Source organism: Capra hircus, chromosome 4, assembly GCF_001704415.2.
Source record: "Capra hircus breed San Clemente chromosome 4, ASM170441v1, whole genome shotgun sequence".
NCBI lineage: Eukaryota > Metazoa > Chordata > Mammalia > Artiodactyla > Bovidae > Capra > Capra hircus.
The window spans coordinates 33,661,864-33,679,651 of record NC_030811.1 but is presented as its reverse complement, the minus strand read 5'-3'; the positions used below and the strand labels follow the sequence as shown (position 1 = coordinate 33,679,651).

At 40.7% G+C, this 17,788-nt stretch overlaps 1 protein-coding gene across 2 annotated transcripts in view; it reads right to left on the bottom strand.

Annotated features, from left to right (window-relative positions):
- AASS (aminoadipate-semialdehyde synthase) overlaps positions 5,755-17,788 on the bottom strand; it is an 81,128-nt gene continuing 69,094 nt past the window's right edge. For both annotated transcript variants that reach the window (XM_018046980.1, XM_005679398.3), the window contains exons 20-24: positions 12,471-12,566; positions 10,088-10,203; positions 9,131-9,219; positions 8,431-8,607; positions 5,755-6,687 (exon numbers count right to left, since the gene is read on the bottom strand). In XM_018046980.1, the coding sequence (XP_017902469.1) occupies positions 6,569-6,687; positions 8,431-8,607; positions 9,131-9,219; positions 10,088-10,203; positions 12,471-12,566 (597 nt within the window). In that variant the 3' untranslated portion in view covers positions 5,755-6,568. The remainder of the gene's footprint in view (positions 6,688-8,430; positions 8,608-9,130; positions 9,220-10,087; positions 10,204-12,470; positions 12,567-17,788) is intronic.

Genomic DNA, 17,788 nt, shown 5'->3' with positions numbered 1-17,788 from the left:
GTTTGTGTTTGCTTGTGGAGTACTGAGGCATGTGTAGAAGAAAATTATGGATATGTTCCCTCTGAAATGATGGACGTAAAAAAAAGGTTGATGGGATGGGACAGTGTATAGAGTTGATTCCCAAACTGTGCAGTAAGGCCCACAGGAAACAGAATTGAACATCTGAGGACCGCAGAGCAGTGTGTACTAACACAGCACAATTACCCCTATTAAATTATTTGGTTCTTGTTATTCAGTCACTCAGTCGTGTCTGACTCTTTGTGACCCTATAGACTGTAGCCCACCCAGCTCCTCTGTCCAAGAGATTCTCCAGGCAAGAATACTGCAGTGGGTACCCATTCACTTCTCCAGGGTATATTCCCGACCCAGGGATCTCCTGCATAGCAGGCAGATTCTTTACTGTTTGAGCCACCAGGAAGCTTCCAGTTAGGACTTAACTCTGTGTTTTGTATTTCTTGTTAATTAAGTAAAATTAAGAATGAGTGTTAGGACTAAAAGAAAATTGGAAATAGGAAGTTATTAGATTAGCTGCCAGTGACTAACATATATTTCTTCAGAACAGGCAGCTTTTCTCACTGGATCCTTTCCAGTAGAATTCAAGTCTGGTCAATATATTTCCAATACAATCACCAAATGTAAACCATTGTAAAGAAGACTAATCTATACAAAAGATAAGACTAGCTACCTGCATGGCTATGCAAATTGTGCATTGCATCTACTGGAGAGCTAATCAAAGCACAAACATTGAACATGTATTAGAATAGGTATTTAATACAATTAATATTTATGTTATGATTAATATTATGACTTTTTCCATTAGACGATAAGTGTATTGTTCTAATTTACATATTTGATGACAATTTTTTGACAGAAGTACCTATGAGTACTTTTCTCTAATTCTCAAAAAGGCCTCATTTGGGTTAGTGGTAACCCTAACAACCCATGGTAAGGGAGGTTTTATAAATCAGAGATCTTCCCAAATTTTATAAAGTATCCTGGGTTTTTGAATGCTGATCAAATTTCGGTAGTACATCTTGTCACTTTAGGCAAGTCATTTATCTTTGTGAGACATATTTTCTCTTCTGTAAAGTCAGAGCTGGCCTAATGATAATTTTGGTCTCTTCTCTATAACCACTTTACAACTCTCCTTATGGAGCAGATACATCTATGACTTGCCTGAGAGGCATGGATCCTTGAGGAGTCTTCCAAATGTATCCAAAACATTGAAAAATATCTCTAACGTAAATTTCAAGCAAATTATTATTGAAAAGAGTATTGCAAAAAGAAAAAAAGAAAAACTAGTGTTTTTTAACATCTACTAGACATCAGGCTCTTACATTCTCTTGGACCCTGTATAACCATGCTGTGGGTTATTGTCCTCAGTTTGTGGAAAAGGAAAGAGCTAGTATGTGGTAGAAGCAATCACACTGCTTCTCAGAAGAACTTCTAGTGTCTCATGGGTCTAGGACAAGGATAACTGGAAATACCAGTTTTGTCTGGAGGAGGCCAAAAATGGTAGAAAAATCTGGAAGATGTGAGCATTAAGCCTATCAAAAGATTTAGACCAGGGATTCACAAATGTAGCTCAAGGCTAAATGCTTGTAATTGTAATCTATCCATCCATACCCAGATCCTACCACCACCACCTTTACTACTGAAATCCTTGCTGGACAGCTTTAATTGGAGGATAATTGCTTTACAATGTTGTGTTGGTTTCTGCTGTACAACACAGATCAGTCATATATGTGTGTGTGTGTGTGTGTATATATATATATATATATATATATATCTATCTCCACTCCCTCTTGAACCTCCCCCCATCCCACCTGTTAGTCATCACAAAGCACTGAGCCGAGCTTCCCGTGCTATACAGTAACTTCCCACTAGCTGTCTATTTTACACACACATACATATATGTCAGTACTACTCTCTCAATTTGCCCCATCCTCTCCTTCCCCCGCTGTGTCCCCACGACTGTTCTCCACATTTGGTCTTGCAGATAGGTTCATCAGTACCGTTTTTCTAGATTCCACCGGTATGCTTTAGTATATGACTTGTTACTGAGAGCCAATGCAGTGTTTCTATCTACCTTTACTCAAACTTACTGACGTTTCCTTTTCTAGCACTAGATCCTCCTCTTCAATCCTACCGCTTTATCACTTAAAGCCCAAACCAGTTGCTATATTATCTTAGTGGGTTCCCCTCCCACCCTAGTTCCCTAGTTCCCATGTCATCTGAGTGCTCTTCCAGACTGCAAGTGGAATCAACGCAACACAACGTTGTTGATGTTCAGTTGCTCAGTCGTGTCTGACTCTCTGTGACCCCATGGACTGCAGCATGCCAGGCTTCCCTGTCCTTCACCATCTGCCAGAGCTTGCTCAAACTCATTGAGTTGGTGATGCCATCCAATCATCTCATCCTCTGCTGTCTCCTCTTCCTGTCTTCTGTCTTTCCCAGCATCACAGTCTTTTCCAGTGAGTCAGCTCTTCACATCAGGCGGCCAAAGTATTGAAGCTTCAGCTTCAGCATCAGTCCTTCCAATGAATATTCAACACAAGCATTATCTCCTAACTGATTATATTAAAATCAATGTTGTAATTTTAAAAAAAACTGCCATAACAGATATGTCTTTACTTACTTATAGATTATTGATCTCTCAGTTCAGTCGCTCAGTCGTGTTGGACTCTTTGCGACCCCATGAATCACAGCATGCCAGGCCTCCCTGTCCATCACCATCTCCCGGAGTTCACTCAGACTCACGTCCATCAAGTCCGTGATGCCATCCAGCCATCTCATCCTCGGTCGTCCCCTTCTCCTCCTGCCCCCAGTTCCTCCCAGCATCAGAGTCTTTTCCAGTGAGTCAACTCTTTGCATGAGGTGGCCAAAGTACTGGAGTTTCAGCTTTAGCATCATTCCTTCCAAAGAAATCCCAGGGCTGATCTCCTTCAGAATGGACTGGTTGGATCTCCTTGCAGTCCAAGGGACTCTCAAGAGTCTTCTCCAACACCACAGTTCAAAAGTATCAATTCTTCGGTGCTCAGCCTTCTTCACAGTCCAACTCTCACATCCATACATGACCACAGGAAAAACCATAGCCTTGGCTAGACGGACCTTAGTCGGCAAAGTAATGTCTCTGCTTTTGAATATGCTATCTAGGTTGGTCATCACTTTTCTTTCAAGGAGTAAGCAGTCTTTTAATTTCATGGCTGCAATCACCATCTGCAGTGATTTTGGAGCCCAGAAAAATAAAGTCAGCCACTGTTTTCATTGTTTCCCCATCTATTTCCCATGAAGTGATGGGACCAGATGCCATGATCTTCGTTTTCTGAATGTTGAGCTTTAAGCCAACTTTTTCACTCTCCTCTTTCACTTTCATCAAGAGGCTTTTTGGCTCCTCTTCACTTTCTGCCATAAGGGTGGTGTCATCTGCATATCTGAGGTTATTGATATTTCTCCTGGTAATCTTGATTCCAGCTTGTGTTTCTTCCAGTCCAGCGTTTCTTATGATGTACTTTGCATAGAAGTTAAATAAGCAGGGTGACAATATACAGCCTTGACATACTCCTTTTCCTATTTGGAACCAGTCTGTTGTTCCATGTCCAGTTCTAACTGTTGCTTCCTGACCTGCATACAGATTTCTCAAAGGCAGGTCAGGTGGTCTGGTATTCCCATCTCTTTCAGAATTGTCCATAGTTTATTGTGATCCACACAGTCAAAGGCTTTAGCATAGTCAATAAAGCAGAAATAGATGTTTTTCTGGAACTCTCTTGCTTTTTCCATGATCCAGCGGATGTTGGCAGTTGAGACCAAGCCTTAATCAACTTTGATCCTTTTCAAATAGCATAGATATTTTCTCAACTGCCATATGTCCCAAGTATCTTACCTGCTTATTTTGACAGCAGAATTAGTTTCATATGCCAGAATATGAGCACAGTCTCACAGAAGGTTTAATTTATATCCCTCAACATAAGCATTTTTCCTTCAAGGAGAAAAATAAAGTTTTATTTGTACAACTTGATAAACAATTCTCACCCCATACAATTCACACAAAGTGCACAATTCAGTAGTTTTTAGTATAGCCACAGAGTAGTACCTCCATGACCACAAAATCAATTCTATAACATTTTCATCATCTCCCTCCCCAAAACTCCAAATTTGTTAGCAGTCACTCCCACTTCTCCCCAACATCCCCCAGCCCTAATCTACTTTCTCCATATAGAAATTTAACAATTCTGGACATTTCATACAAATCAAATCACACAATACGTGGCGTTTCCTGCCTGGCTTCTTTCACTTGAAGTTTATCCATGTCGTGGTATGTATCAGTACCCAGTTTCTTTTTAATTGCTGAATAATATTCCATTGTCTGGATATGCCACATTTTGTTAATATGATGGGTATTTGACTTGTTTTTATTTCTGGCTGTTATGAATAATACCACTATAAACATCTGTTTACAAGTTGTGTGGATGCATTTTCATTTTTTTCTATAGCTAAGAGTGGAATTACTGGATAATATGGTGAAAGTGAGGTTGCTCAGACATGTCCAACTCTTTGCAACCCCATGGACTATAGCATAACAGGCTCCTCTGTCCATGGGATTTTCCAGGCAAAGGTACTGGAATGGGTTGCCATTTCCTTCTCCAGAGGATCTTCCTGACCCAGGGATCGAACCCAGGTCTCCCACATTGCAGGCAGACACTGTACTGTCTGAGCCACCAGGGAAGCCTCACCCTGCACCAGGGATAATATGGTAATTCTATGTTTAACCATTTGAGGAACTGCCAAACTATTTCTCCAAGCAGCCATACCATTTTATATTTCTACCAGCAGTTTATGAGGGTTCCAATTTCTCCACATTTTCACCAACACTTACTATTTTTTCACAATAGCTATCCAGGTGACGCTGAAGTGCTATCTCATTGAAGATTTGACTTCTATTTCCCTGATAGCTGACGTGTGTTAACCATCTTTTCATGTGCTCAGTGGCCTTTTGTATATCTTCTTTTGAGAACTGTCAATTCCGATCCTCTATCCTTTTTTTTAAATTAGGCTCTTTGACTTTTTATTGACTACAATAGTTCTCTATCTATTCAAGTTCTTCTCTTACCTGATATACAGTTTGCAACATTTTCTCATTCTGTGGCTTGTCTTTTGCCTTCTTGATGGTATTCTTAAAAGCACAGAAGGTTTTAATCCTGATGATATCCAATTTATCTATTTTCTTCCTTTTGTTGCTTGCTTTGGTGTCATTTATTTCAGAAGCCATTGCCTAATCGAAGGTCAGGAAGATTTACACCTGTGATTTCATCTAAAAGTGTTACAGTGTTTGCTTTTATATCTGGGTATTTGGTCCATTTTGAGATAAGTTTTATATGTGCTATGAGGTAGGGAGTCCAACTTTATTCTTTTGCATGTGGATATCCAGTTGTTTCAGCACCATTTGATGAAAAGACTATTTTTCTCAACTGAATTGTCTTAGCACCTTTTTCAAAACTCAATAAGCATTACTTCTGAACTCTCATTCTATTCCTATTCTACACTTTTTTAAGAATTGTTTTCTTAATATCATTTTTGCTTTATTCATTGATACTGTGTACCAGTACAATTTTTGAATGTAATCCTGCAACTGATGAACTCATGTATTAGATCTAATGTTTTCTTAGATTATTCTTTCGCATTTTCTATGTATAAGATTATACCATCTGCAAACAGAGATAGTTTTACATCTCTTTCTAATATGGATGTCTTTTATTTCATTTTCTTGCCTAATTACCCCATCTAGACCTTCCAGTACAAGCTGAATAGAAATGGCATGAGTGTACATCTCTGTCTTGTCCCTGATTTCAGGGGAGAATCTGTCAGTCTTTCATCCTTGAGTACGATATTAGCTCTGGGTTTTTCATAGGTACGCTTTATCAGGTTAAAGAATTCCCTCTATTCCTAGTTTGTTGAGTGTTTTTTATCACAAAAGGATGTTGGATTTGTTAGATTCTTTTCCTGTGCCTAATGAGCTGATCCTGTAGATTTTGATTTCATCTTACCTATTCCTTTTCTAAACATTAAAGAGGAAACTATCAGAAATGTCACTTTCTTAAATCATAATTTTACAAAAAGGCACAAATAGCATTATTGCAAAAGCTTGTAGACAGGTAATCTAGAAACATCCAGCTGAATCTGTCTGAAAAACAAAAGCAAAACAAAAGTAAAGCTGTGTGAAGAAATCTTCTTCTTACTAAAAAGATAAAACTTCATCTGCTAATTATAGGAAAATATATTCTTGTAAGAAAAAAAGTTGCATAATAAGTTAACAAGAGGTACAAGCCTTATCACTTTTACATACATATTAAAAAATACATGATAGAATTATTAAAGCTCTGATAATTACTGGCATTTCTTATAACAAATGTTTTCATATTAAAATAGAGATTTATATTTCAAAATCACCATTGTATTGACATATCAAAGCATATCATGCTTCATGTTTTAAAATATCACATTAACAAGCATGTTTACTGCACAGAAGTTCAGAGCTGTGTTGGCTGGGAAGATAAAATATAATTCTCAATTATAGTTTGATTGTGCTCTGTGTAGTATACATAATGCCTTCTGCTTTAATTCGCTCCAATATTGGTCCATAGATCTCCTTTGAAAAGGGTCCCATCAGGCCTTTAGCTTGAATTTCACCTAGAAAAAAGTAAGTTGGAAGTTACCATTTTAAAGGTGGTAAGAACGGTTAATTTCTACAGCAAGAATTACCATATAGCAGTAAACTCCAAGTTAATGAATTGTTGGCAGCCTAGGGATTTTTTTTTTTTAAGAGTAGCTTAAATATCTCCTACTAAATTATTACATAATCAACACACTGTAAGGGGTTCATGGAAAGCACAGCTGAACTTAGGGGCTGAGTCTGAATTTATACACCTAACTGCGTTAACTACCAGATCAGAGAAAAAAAGTATAAGAAGAAAAAAACTTGTAAACCTAACTGGTCTGATTTGCTGATGTCATTTTTTAACACCAACACAATGAAATTACACCAATCTGAGGGAATTCCCTGGCGGTTCGGTGGTTGAGACTCCACACTTCCACTGTAGGAGGCATAGGTTTGATTCCCAATCTGGGAACTTAGATCCTACATGCTGCATGGTATGGCAAAAAAAATAAAATATCTGAAACCAATCTGGTAACTTGGGCACTGGCATCTATTAGGATGGCTGAAAGAATAAATTTGGGCACTTTCCTTAAAGGCCATGATGACCTCATCCCACATCACTTCTTCACTATAGTTCCTCAATAACTAGCAGGTAGTTTAACTGTATATAGACTAACATTCCCTTGTGGCTCAGTGGTAGAGAATCCACCTGCCAGTACAGGAGACACAGGTTTGATCCCTGGCCCGGGAAGATGCCCTGGAGAAGGATATAGCAAACCACTCCCATATTCTTGCCTGGAAAATTCTACAGACAGGTGAGGGGGTGGTGGGCTGCAGTCCATAGGGTCACAAAGAGTTGGACACAACTTAGCAACTAAACAACAACAATATGCTACTATTGATATATCTTCTGTTTATTTCACATTTAAATGCTTTGATGTTTTTTATTCCCTTCACACCTTTACAAGGACAAAATGAGGTGTTATATTCAGAGATAAGCTTACTGAAAGCATATATGACCTTAAGGAAAGTTGAAATTTGAATTCTTTTAGTTCAAAACATATACTGAACATTGACAGTATATTGAAATATGAAAATTGATAAAACATGGCTTATATTTTTGAAGATCTGGAAGTGACTACCATCTGCTAATTCAGTGTTGCTGCTGCTGCTGCTGCTGCTGCTAAGTCGCTCAGTTATGTCTGACTCTGTGCGACCCCATAGACGGCAGCCCACCAGGCTTCCCTGTCCCTGGGATTCTCCAGGCAAGAACACTGAAGTGGGTTGCCATTTCCTTCTCCAATGCATGAAAGTGAAAAGTGAACATGAAGTCACTCAATACAAAAAAGGGAAAAAAAAAAAAGGAAAGAAAAGAAGGCAGTTAATATTCCCTGGGGACCCCTTCTATGTAATAGGAGGTTTATGTATTATTTCACTTCGATGTCATACAACCCTATGAATTAGTGATGACAATTTCCCCACTTTACAGATGAACTCTGATGCAGAGATTCTAAGTAACTGGCATTCCATCCCTCAGCCGTCTTGGGGCTTACATGGAATAGAAATCAGGTCTAACTCCAAAGCCCATGTTTTTTACTCATCACAGGGTGATCTCCCAGTCAGCCAGAACTTGGATCTTCTGAACTGGCTCACTTTTAGCGAAAGCCAGTGTCATACTGAAGACTAATTACTTGATTAGTCTTGGTGTCATCCAGGTGTTGAATGACTTGGAGATAACATGGAGACAGAGTTGGTCCTTCAATGAAAGAACTTACCATCAAGTAACATCTTGGCTGCCATAGCAGTGGGTAACCCCACAGTTTTAGCCATGGCTGAAAAACCATTGACATCCCCATAAACCACAAGATCAATAGTTTTATTTTCTAAATGTCCAGAAGGATGTCTGATTCCAAAGCTGTCTCTCATCACAATCATATCTTTCTCTCCAGGACCTTAAAATTAATAAATATACATTTGAAAACATCATTATCATTACAACCCCAATACCATATTTCATCCCCCTGCTCCTCCCCTTCTGCTTTGAAGTTTTCCTTCCCATTATGTATATCCTTAAATAATTAGATATACTGCTTTGTAGCCCAAAGGACAAATTAAAAATTCAAGGAAATGATAACTCTGACCAGATTCCTCTGTGCAGACTGGTCTCACTGTAACCCAGTTACAGACATGAGAGTACTGCTGGAGAGGCCATCCTCTCTTCTCCCCAGAATGCTGCTTCAGCATTCCCTTAATGTGTCAAAAATTAAAAGTAAAACTAATCATGGTTTCCTTTGCCATGTTTTCAAGTTCACTCTTACTTAGTAGTTCTCTTATTCTTCCCTCTGGAGAAATAGCCCTAGTGCTCTTTCCCTGACATCACGTTTGTCCATTCCCACTGTGTGACTCCTGCCAATCTAATTCACTGGCTCTTAAGATCCTTCTTCTGGGATATTCAGCTCACAGGGTATGGCCTACCATAGGAAAGTTTCACGGCCAGATGCTTGGAGAGGGCATCCACGAGAGACTCAGCCTGAGGGACTTGTTCATCCCCGAGTAGGCCCAACCTGAGAAGAATAAGAGATAGCTGCGTTAATTCCAAGACCTACATATACACTCACTTGGGAAGCAGAAGGGAACACTCATTGGATTTCATCTTGAAAGGGCAGAATCGTAAGATGACAGCTGAAGTTATAGGACTCCCAAGTTACTGTAAAATAATAACAGTAACGTTTTCACCTTTAGAATCATCCCCAGACTCTCCCATGAGTGCTGCCTGGAGCCAGATCTGACATACCATCAGTGCACACTGTTGCCAAGTTTCTCCTGAGATTAACTTACAGGTTGGTTGTTCCATGTGAAGGATACCAGCAGAATGTGTATTTTAAAGTAGTTAAAGAAGAGTAGGAGAATCTCCTACAGGAGAGAAAAAATGCCCCACCTTTCTTGAAAACTGAGTAGTGATGTTTCTCAAAAATAAGTATTTCTCAAGTTATAATTGTCATTGAATTCCTCTCTCTACATACTTTTTAATCCCCTTATGAACATAGTATGCGAAGAGTTGACTCATTGGAAAAGACTCTGATGCTGGGATGGATTGGGGGCAGGCGGAGAAGGGGACGACAGAGGATGAGATGGCTGTGGCATCACGGACTCGATGGATGTGAGTCTGAGTGAACTCCGGGAGATGGTGACAGACAGGGAGGCCTGGTGTTCTGCGATTCATGGGGTTGCAAAGAGTCGGACATGACTGAGCGACTGAACTGAGCTGAACACAGTATGTGGTAATCTCTCTACAACGGGCCAACATTAGAGCAGTAAATTCATCAAAGACAATGTGAAATGTCTGTTTCTATCTTGACCTTTTTTTGACTAGAAAGAACTAAGTGATCATTGATCCAGTGTTTTGCTCTAGGTTGACTGGTGCATGCCTACCATTCGAGAGCCTCCAGCTGGGTTGTGTCTCCTCCCAGTTTCTTAAAGACAGCTTCCTTAAGCACATCACATTTGGAAGAGGATGAAATCCCAACTAGATCACAGAGGAGTTCTTTCTGGTTAAAAAAACAAAGATACAACTTCTAAGTTCCAAATAGAATAAAAAATACGTTTAGAGATTATCCTAGGAAGACACTGGACCTCAAATTGTAAATTAGAGATAATTAGCTGCCGTCTATGGGGTCGCACAGAGTTGGACACGACTAAAGCGACTTAGCAGCAGCAGCAGCAGAAACAGTAAATTGTGGCACACACATGTGCATACATATGTCTGCACACCTACACATCAATAAATGCATGGTATTTTAGAATGATATTTCAGCGATAAAAATGAGTCATAACACCAAATCAACGCCAAAAGAGTAATATCATATTTATGATCACTTTGCCTGCCTTTGCAGATCCTCTTCATCACCCTTCACCCATTATCCCTTGCCCTCCAGAAGTCTAGGATTTGGTATTCTTGTTTTGGCCAGGATAGAGTGGAAGGATCTTTGCTGTGGTTGCTAGTAGCAACCACGATTCTTTTGTAAGTTCAGGAAATGAGGGAGATTGTGCAGATAATAAAATCTCAAGAAAGAACAGTTAAACAGTGATCATAGCTTTTCCCACTTTCTAAACAAGACTTTCTCCAGGCTGTGCTCTAGATTAAAGATCAACAAGCTTGCTCAGCAAGGGAAGAAGAAGGTGGGACAAATGGGAAGAGTGGAGATGTATATATATATATAGCTCATAGCCTATGGCCTACCATAGGCAAGTTTCATACTACATATACACTACCATCTGTAAAATATACCTAGCAGGAAGTTGCTATATGGCACGGGGAGCTCAGTTTGGTGCTCTGTGATGACCTAGGTGGGGGGATGGGGGTTGGTAGGGAGAAACAAGAGGGAGAGGACATATGTATACATGTAGCTGATTTACTTTGTTGTGCAGCAGCAACTAATACAACACTGTAAGGCAATTATCTTTCAATTAAAAATCAAAAGCCTTCCCACAAAGAGGAAAAAAAAAAAAAACTAGTTCACAGACCAAATTGAGCTCACCACCTGGTTTTGTAAATAAAAACTTTTATTGAAACATAGTCATGCTCATATTTTTATGAGCAGTCTGAACTGAGTAGTCTGACAGAGACCATGTGACCCATAAAAGCCTAGAAAAGTTACAATCTGGTCTTTTACAAAAAAAAAAAAAAAAACAGTTTGCCAGCCCCTGTTCTAGACTGTAGCTGCCAAGATAAGGGGACCAGCCCCAAGAATGCTTGTACCAACCTTCCCAATCAAATTGCCTCAACATCAGATTCATTCCATGGATATTTATTCACTTCTATCCAACAAGCTAATTATGAAAGGTGAAACTTTGATTGAAAAAACTTTCATATACACAAAAAATGAGAATTTAAAAGCAACCAGCTAATAAGAATACCACAGCTTCACTGGGAGAAATGGGATTAGCAGTACAGATTCTTATCTCCTTGGGACAGATTTCTGGCATCTGTATTGAAATATGGGCATGTTAATTTAAGTTGGACAACCAGTTGGTAACAAATTAATTCTTGGCAGTTAGTGGAAGCTTTACTTTACATTCAGTTCCAAGTCTCCAGGGCTTCCCTGATAGCTCAGCTGGTAAAGAATCCACCTGCAATGTGGGAGACCTGGGTTCGATCACTGGGTTAGGAAGATCCCCTGGAGAAGGGAAAGGCTACCCACTCCAGTATTCTGGCCTGGAGAATTCCATGGACTGTATAGTCTATGGGGTCGCAAAGAGTTGGACACGACTGAGCGACTTTCACTCACTCCAAGTCTCCAAAGTTCCTTCTAACCCTGAGACTCTAGGATTTAAATACAATACAGATATGTGCATAAACTCAGTACTTAAAAACTCAAATTCCTCATGGTTACAAATGGTCAAATGAAAGACCTAATTTGGGCATTGGGAATCAGTTCTGGAATACCACCAGGAGCTCTCCTGCCTTCCCAGGTTCAGGAGGCCCTAGTTTAACTCTCATCAATGGGGCCAGCACTCAGACAAGCGGCAGAGCCCAGAGCCCAACGCAGAGGGCAAGCCCATCTCTCTCAGGGCTGAGGGGGCAATCAAGTGGTACAAGTTGCTACAGGAAATAGGCCCCATGGGTCAACCTCCTTGTCCTCTCAATCCTCCCAAAATAGTGAAGGGAAAGGGGGCTTTGGAACTAGGACTTAACTTCCTGCACATACACCATAGGATGGGTTCTTTGCTGGTCAAAACCCAGGTGCAAACCTGACCATTTCAGAAGGGCATTTCTGAAGAGCAGCAGACAATGTGTAATTCCAGAGCCACTCACCCAGGTGAGCGGATTGGCATCAGGTTGAAGGGCAGGAAACACATCTCTGTTTATGAGACCCAGCTTCACAAATCCACTCAAAGCTTTGGCATACCCCTGTAACAAGAGTTGGTAAGCAACACATGAAAATGTCTTTTAAATTGTTTTTTAATTCTTTTGAAAAGAAGAATCTATCTTCATAATTCACTTCGAAAACTGACAGAAGATAGCCATTTGTATTGCCAGCATTGATGCAGCCACCCTTTGGTTCAAACCAAAATCAGTAGTGTAACAACCATTCCACTGGTTTACTTAAGAGAACTTGCGAAACAGGGTCTTTACTTTTTCCTGGTAACATGTGAGTGGTGCTTTTCTGACAGCATAAAAGCAAATTTCCTCTTGTGTTACACACTCAAGTCAGCAGAATTATATTTAACAGAACAGTTGTCCTCTCTTTTATAATGGAAGAAGGAGCATGTAAGAATATCCCCCAAAGCAGAAAATCCATTCCACTCCTTGAGTCATTATTCTAATGTAGATAAGGAGCAGGAGAAAAAGTAAGAATTCGAAATTTCTAAAATGTCACCACTGATAAAAATTCCTCATGGGTCCTTCATTCTTGTAGGACAGGCCAAAGTTCTTGGCATGAAACCCATGCCAATACACCCCTCCAGCCTGACTCAACTAATGATCTTCTCCACCACTCACATTCCCTAAATAAGCTGCTGGGCTCTTCCAGAGACATGGGCCTTGGTGCACACTGCCTGTGCCTGGAATGTGGTAACACCTCTTTATCACCTATGAAATGTTTACTCTTAAGACCCAGTTCAGTGCATCTGAACTTATTGCTAGGTAAGTGGGCACTTCCTTCTGCTCTGGGTTCCTGCAGTATTTTGTGCATACCTCTACAATGGCACTTAACACAAACTGCAATTCACTGTCTATTCAGCTGCTGAACTGCAGGCATAGAAAGTATCTGTGTCCTTCATCCCCATGCCCTCACCCCATTATCCATCATCCAGTATGCTAAAACAAAAACAAGTGACAGGATGCATGGATTCTGAATGATAATAAAGTGAAGGAAGATCATAATGTATGTTCTCTTGGGAGCAAATCATGGTAGGGGGAGGGTGGAATGAGAAAGTCAAAATAAGGGGCTTTATAGCCACTGCAGTTAGAGAGAAAGAAACAGAGAGAGAATAGAAGGATGAGGAGGAAGAGAAGGAAGAGGAGGAAGAAGAGAAAGGCAGGAAATTATTTCAGAAAGCAATAAAGTTATTAAGATACAGTTTCTGTTGCCATTGGATATTTCACCATTTAATGTGTGGATTTTCACATTTCTGATAAGCTGTACTACTCAAACTGTTCAAACGTTACTAATTAAAGAATTCACATTCATTTGCTCTAACCCAATGTAAATACAGTTCAAAGAGGAGAAACAAAAAAGCAGTAATTCCAGCTTGCTTCTAGGATCTGATAAATGCCGGAATGCTCTTCTTCCAAAATCTCAGATACTGAGACGTGTCTGAGCTATTTCTCAATCTCAGAAATATATTTTTACGGTGACCTCTTGAGATGAATTTATTATGTATATTCACTTATCAGTAAGTCCTTAGCAAATTACTGTGCTTAGGGCTGAAGCCACAGACATGAAATATGCATTCCCAACCCATGAAGACACTACAGTCCAGGAGAAGGCTCCAATAAGACAAATGAATGAGGCCTGGTCCATAGAGAGCAAAACCACGACCACTGAAGACTGCCCTACAATGGGCTATCATAGTTATGGGAGCACCAAGGAGGAGGACTCACATAGATTGGGAGGAGGGGAGTCAAGGAGAGGAGTTAAGATACCATGAGAAGGTGATATTAAGGTGGGTCTAGAAGGACTCATGTGATAAGCAGGTGCAGGGAAAAAGTCAAAGTCTCCCAATCATATTTGGGTGACAGGGTCTCATCTCTAAGACTGGAAAGAACATTCTGGCTACTTGAAGGGTTGCTGACATTGCTCAGGGTGGTGGCCCTCATGGATATGAAATCTGTGACATCTTTCATTCTCTCAGGTTCGGTGGGGTGGTTCTCACCCCTACACATTCTTGAGAGCTTTAGTTTATTCTTAAATCTCTTAAAATCCTCTATTTGGGGATCTATACATTTTACCAGAGATTATATACCTAAAGTTATCAGATGCTTAGGGGTGGTGACTGAGAGCACCAGGCTGTGATGGCGCAGGAGCAGCCAAGAGGAGCTATCCCGCATCCGAGGTCAGGGGCGGCGGCCAAGAGGAGCTACCCCACGTCCAAGGAGCTGTGGCTGCATGGGTGCAGGAGGGCTGAGAGGAGCTACTCCACGTTCAAGGTCAGGAGGGGCAACGTCGTCCAAGGTAAGGAGCAGTGGCTGCACTTTGCTGGAGCAGCCGTGAAAAGATACCCCACATCCAAGGTAAAAGAAACCCAAGTAAGATGGTAGGTGTTACTAGAGGGCATCAGAGGGCAGACACACTGAAATGATAATCACAGAAAACTAGCCAATCTGATCAAATGGACCACAGCCTCGTCTAACTCAATGAAATGAAGCCATGCTGTGTGGGGCCACCCAAGAAGGACGGGTCATGGTGGAGAGGTCTGACAGAATGTGGTCCACCAGAGAAGGGAATGGCAAAATCATTCAGTATTCTTGCCTTGAGAACCCCATGAACAGTATGAAAAGGCAAAATGATAGGATATTGAAAGAGGAACTCCCCAGGTCGGTAAGTGCCCAATATGCTACTGGAGATCAGTAGCATAGAAATAGTAGAAATAACTCCAGAAAGAATGAAGGGACGGAGCCAAAGCAAAAACAATACCCAGTTGTGGATGTGACTGGTGATGGAAGCAAGGTCCGATGCTGTAAAGAGCAATATTGCATAGGAACCTGGAATGTCAGGTCCATGAATCAAGGCAAATTGGAAGTGGTCAAACAAGAGATGGCAAGAGTGAACGTTGACATTCTAGGAATCAGTGAACTAAAATGGACTGGAATGGGTGAATTTAACTCAGATGACCATTATATCTACGACTGTGGGCAGGAATCCCTCAGAAGAAATGGAGTAGCCATCATGGTCAACAAAAGAGTCCAAAATGCAGTACTTGGATGCAATCTCAAAAATGACAGAATGATCTCTGTTCATTTCCAAGGCAAACCATTCAATATCATGGTAATCCAAGCCTATGCCCCAAGCAGTAACGCTGAAGAAGCTGAAGTTGAACGGTTCTATGAAGACCTACAAGACCTTTTAGAACTAACACCCAAAACAGATGTCCTTTTCATTATAGGGGACTGGAATGCAAAAGTAGGAAGTCAACAAACACCTGGAGTAACAGGCAAATTTGGCCATGGAGTACAAAATGAAGCAGAAAGTGAAAGTGAAATCGTTCAGTCATGTCCGACTCTTTGCCACCCCATGGATGATAACCTACCAGGCTCCGCGGTCCATGGGATTTTCCAGGCAAGAATACTGGAGTGGGCTGCCATTTCCTTCTCCAGGGATCTTCCCAACCCGGGGAATGAACCCAGGTCTCCTGCATTGCAGACAGACGCTTTACTGTCTGAGCCACTAGGGAAGCCCAAAATGAAGCAGGGCAAAGGCTAATAGAGTTTTGCCAAGAGAACACACTGGTCATAGCAAACACCCTCTTCCAACCACACAAGAGAAGACTCTACACATGGACATCACCAGATGGTCAACACTGAAATCAGATTGATTATATTCTTTGCAGCCAAAGATGGAAAAGCTCTATACAGTCAGCAAAAAAAAGACCAGGAGCTGACTGGCTCAGATCATGAACTCCTTATTGCCAAATTCAGACTTAAATTGAAGAAAGTGGGGAAAATCACTAGATCTTCAGGTATGACCTAAATCAAATCCCTTATGATTATACAGTGGAAGTGAGAAATAGATTTAAGGGACTAATCTGATAGAGTGCCTGATGAACTATGGACGGAGGTTCATGACATTGTAGAGGAGACAGGGATCAAGACCATCCCTACGGAAAAGAAATGCAAAAAAAGCAAAATGGCTGTCTGGGGAGGCCTTACAAACAGCTGTGAATAGAAGAGAAGCGAAAAGCAAAGGAGAAAGGAAAGACATAAGCATCTGAATGTAGAGTTCCAAAGAATAGCAAGGAGAGATAAGAAAGCCTTCGTCACTGATCAATGCAAAGAAACAGAGGAAAACAACAGAATGAGAAAGACTAGAGGTCTCTTCAAGAAAACTAGAGATACCAAGGGAACATTTCATGCAAAGATGGGCTCAATAAAGGACAGAAATGATATGGACTTAACAGAAGTAGAAGATATTAAGAAGACATGGGAAGAATACACAGAAGAATTGTACAAAAAAGATCTCCAAAACCCAGATAATCATGATGGTGTGATCACTCACCTAGAGCCAGACATCCTGGAATGTGAAGTCAAGTGGGCCTTAGAAAGCATCACTACGAACAAAGCTAGTGGAGGTGATGGAATTCCAGTGGAGCTATTTCAAATCCTGAAAGATGATGTTGTGAAAGTGCTGCACTCAATATGCCAGCAATTTGGAAAACTCAGCATTGGCCACAGGACTGGAAAAGGTCAGTTTTCATTCCAATCCCAAAGAAAGGCAATGCCAAAGAATGTTCAAACTACCACACAATTGCACTCATCTCACACACTAGTAAAGTAATGCTCAAAATTCTCCAAGACAGACTTCAGCAATACGTGAACCATGAACTTCCAGATGTTCAAGCTGGTTTTAGAAAAGGCAGAGGAACCAGAGATCAAATTGCCAACATCTGCTGCATCATGGAAAAAGCAAGAGAGTTCCAGAAAAACATCTTTCTGCTTTATTGACTATGCCAAAGCCTTTGACTGTGTGGATTACAATAAACTGTGGAAAATTCTGAAAGAGATGGGAATACCAGACCACCTGACCTGCCTCTTGAGAAACCTGTATGCAGGTCAGGAAGCAACAGTTAGAACTGGACATGGAACAACAGACTGGTTCCAAATAGGAAAAGGAATACATCAAGGCTGTATATTGTCACCTTGCTTGTTTAACTTATATACAAAACGCATCATGAGAAACACTGGAGAAGGCTGGAGGAAACACAAACTGGAATCAAGATTGCTGGGAGAAATATCAATAATCTCAGATATGCAGATGACACCACCCTTATGGCAGAAAGTGAAGAGGAACTCAAAAGCTTCTTGATGAAAGTGAAAGAGGAGAGTGAAAAAGTTGGCTTAAAGCTCAACATTCAGAAAACTAAGATCATGGCATCCGGTCCCATCACTTCATGGGAAAGAGATGGGGAAACAGT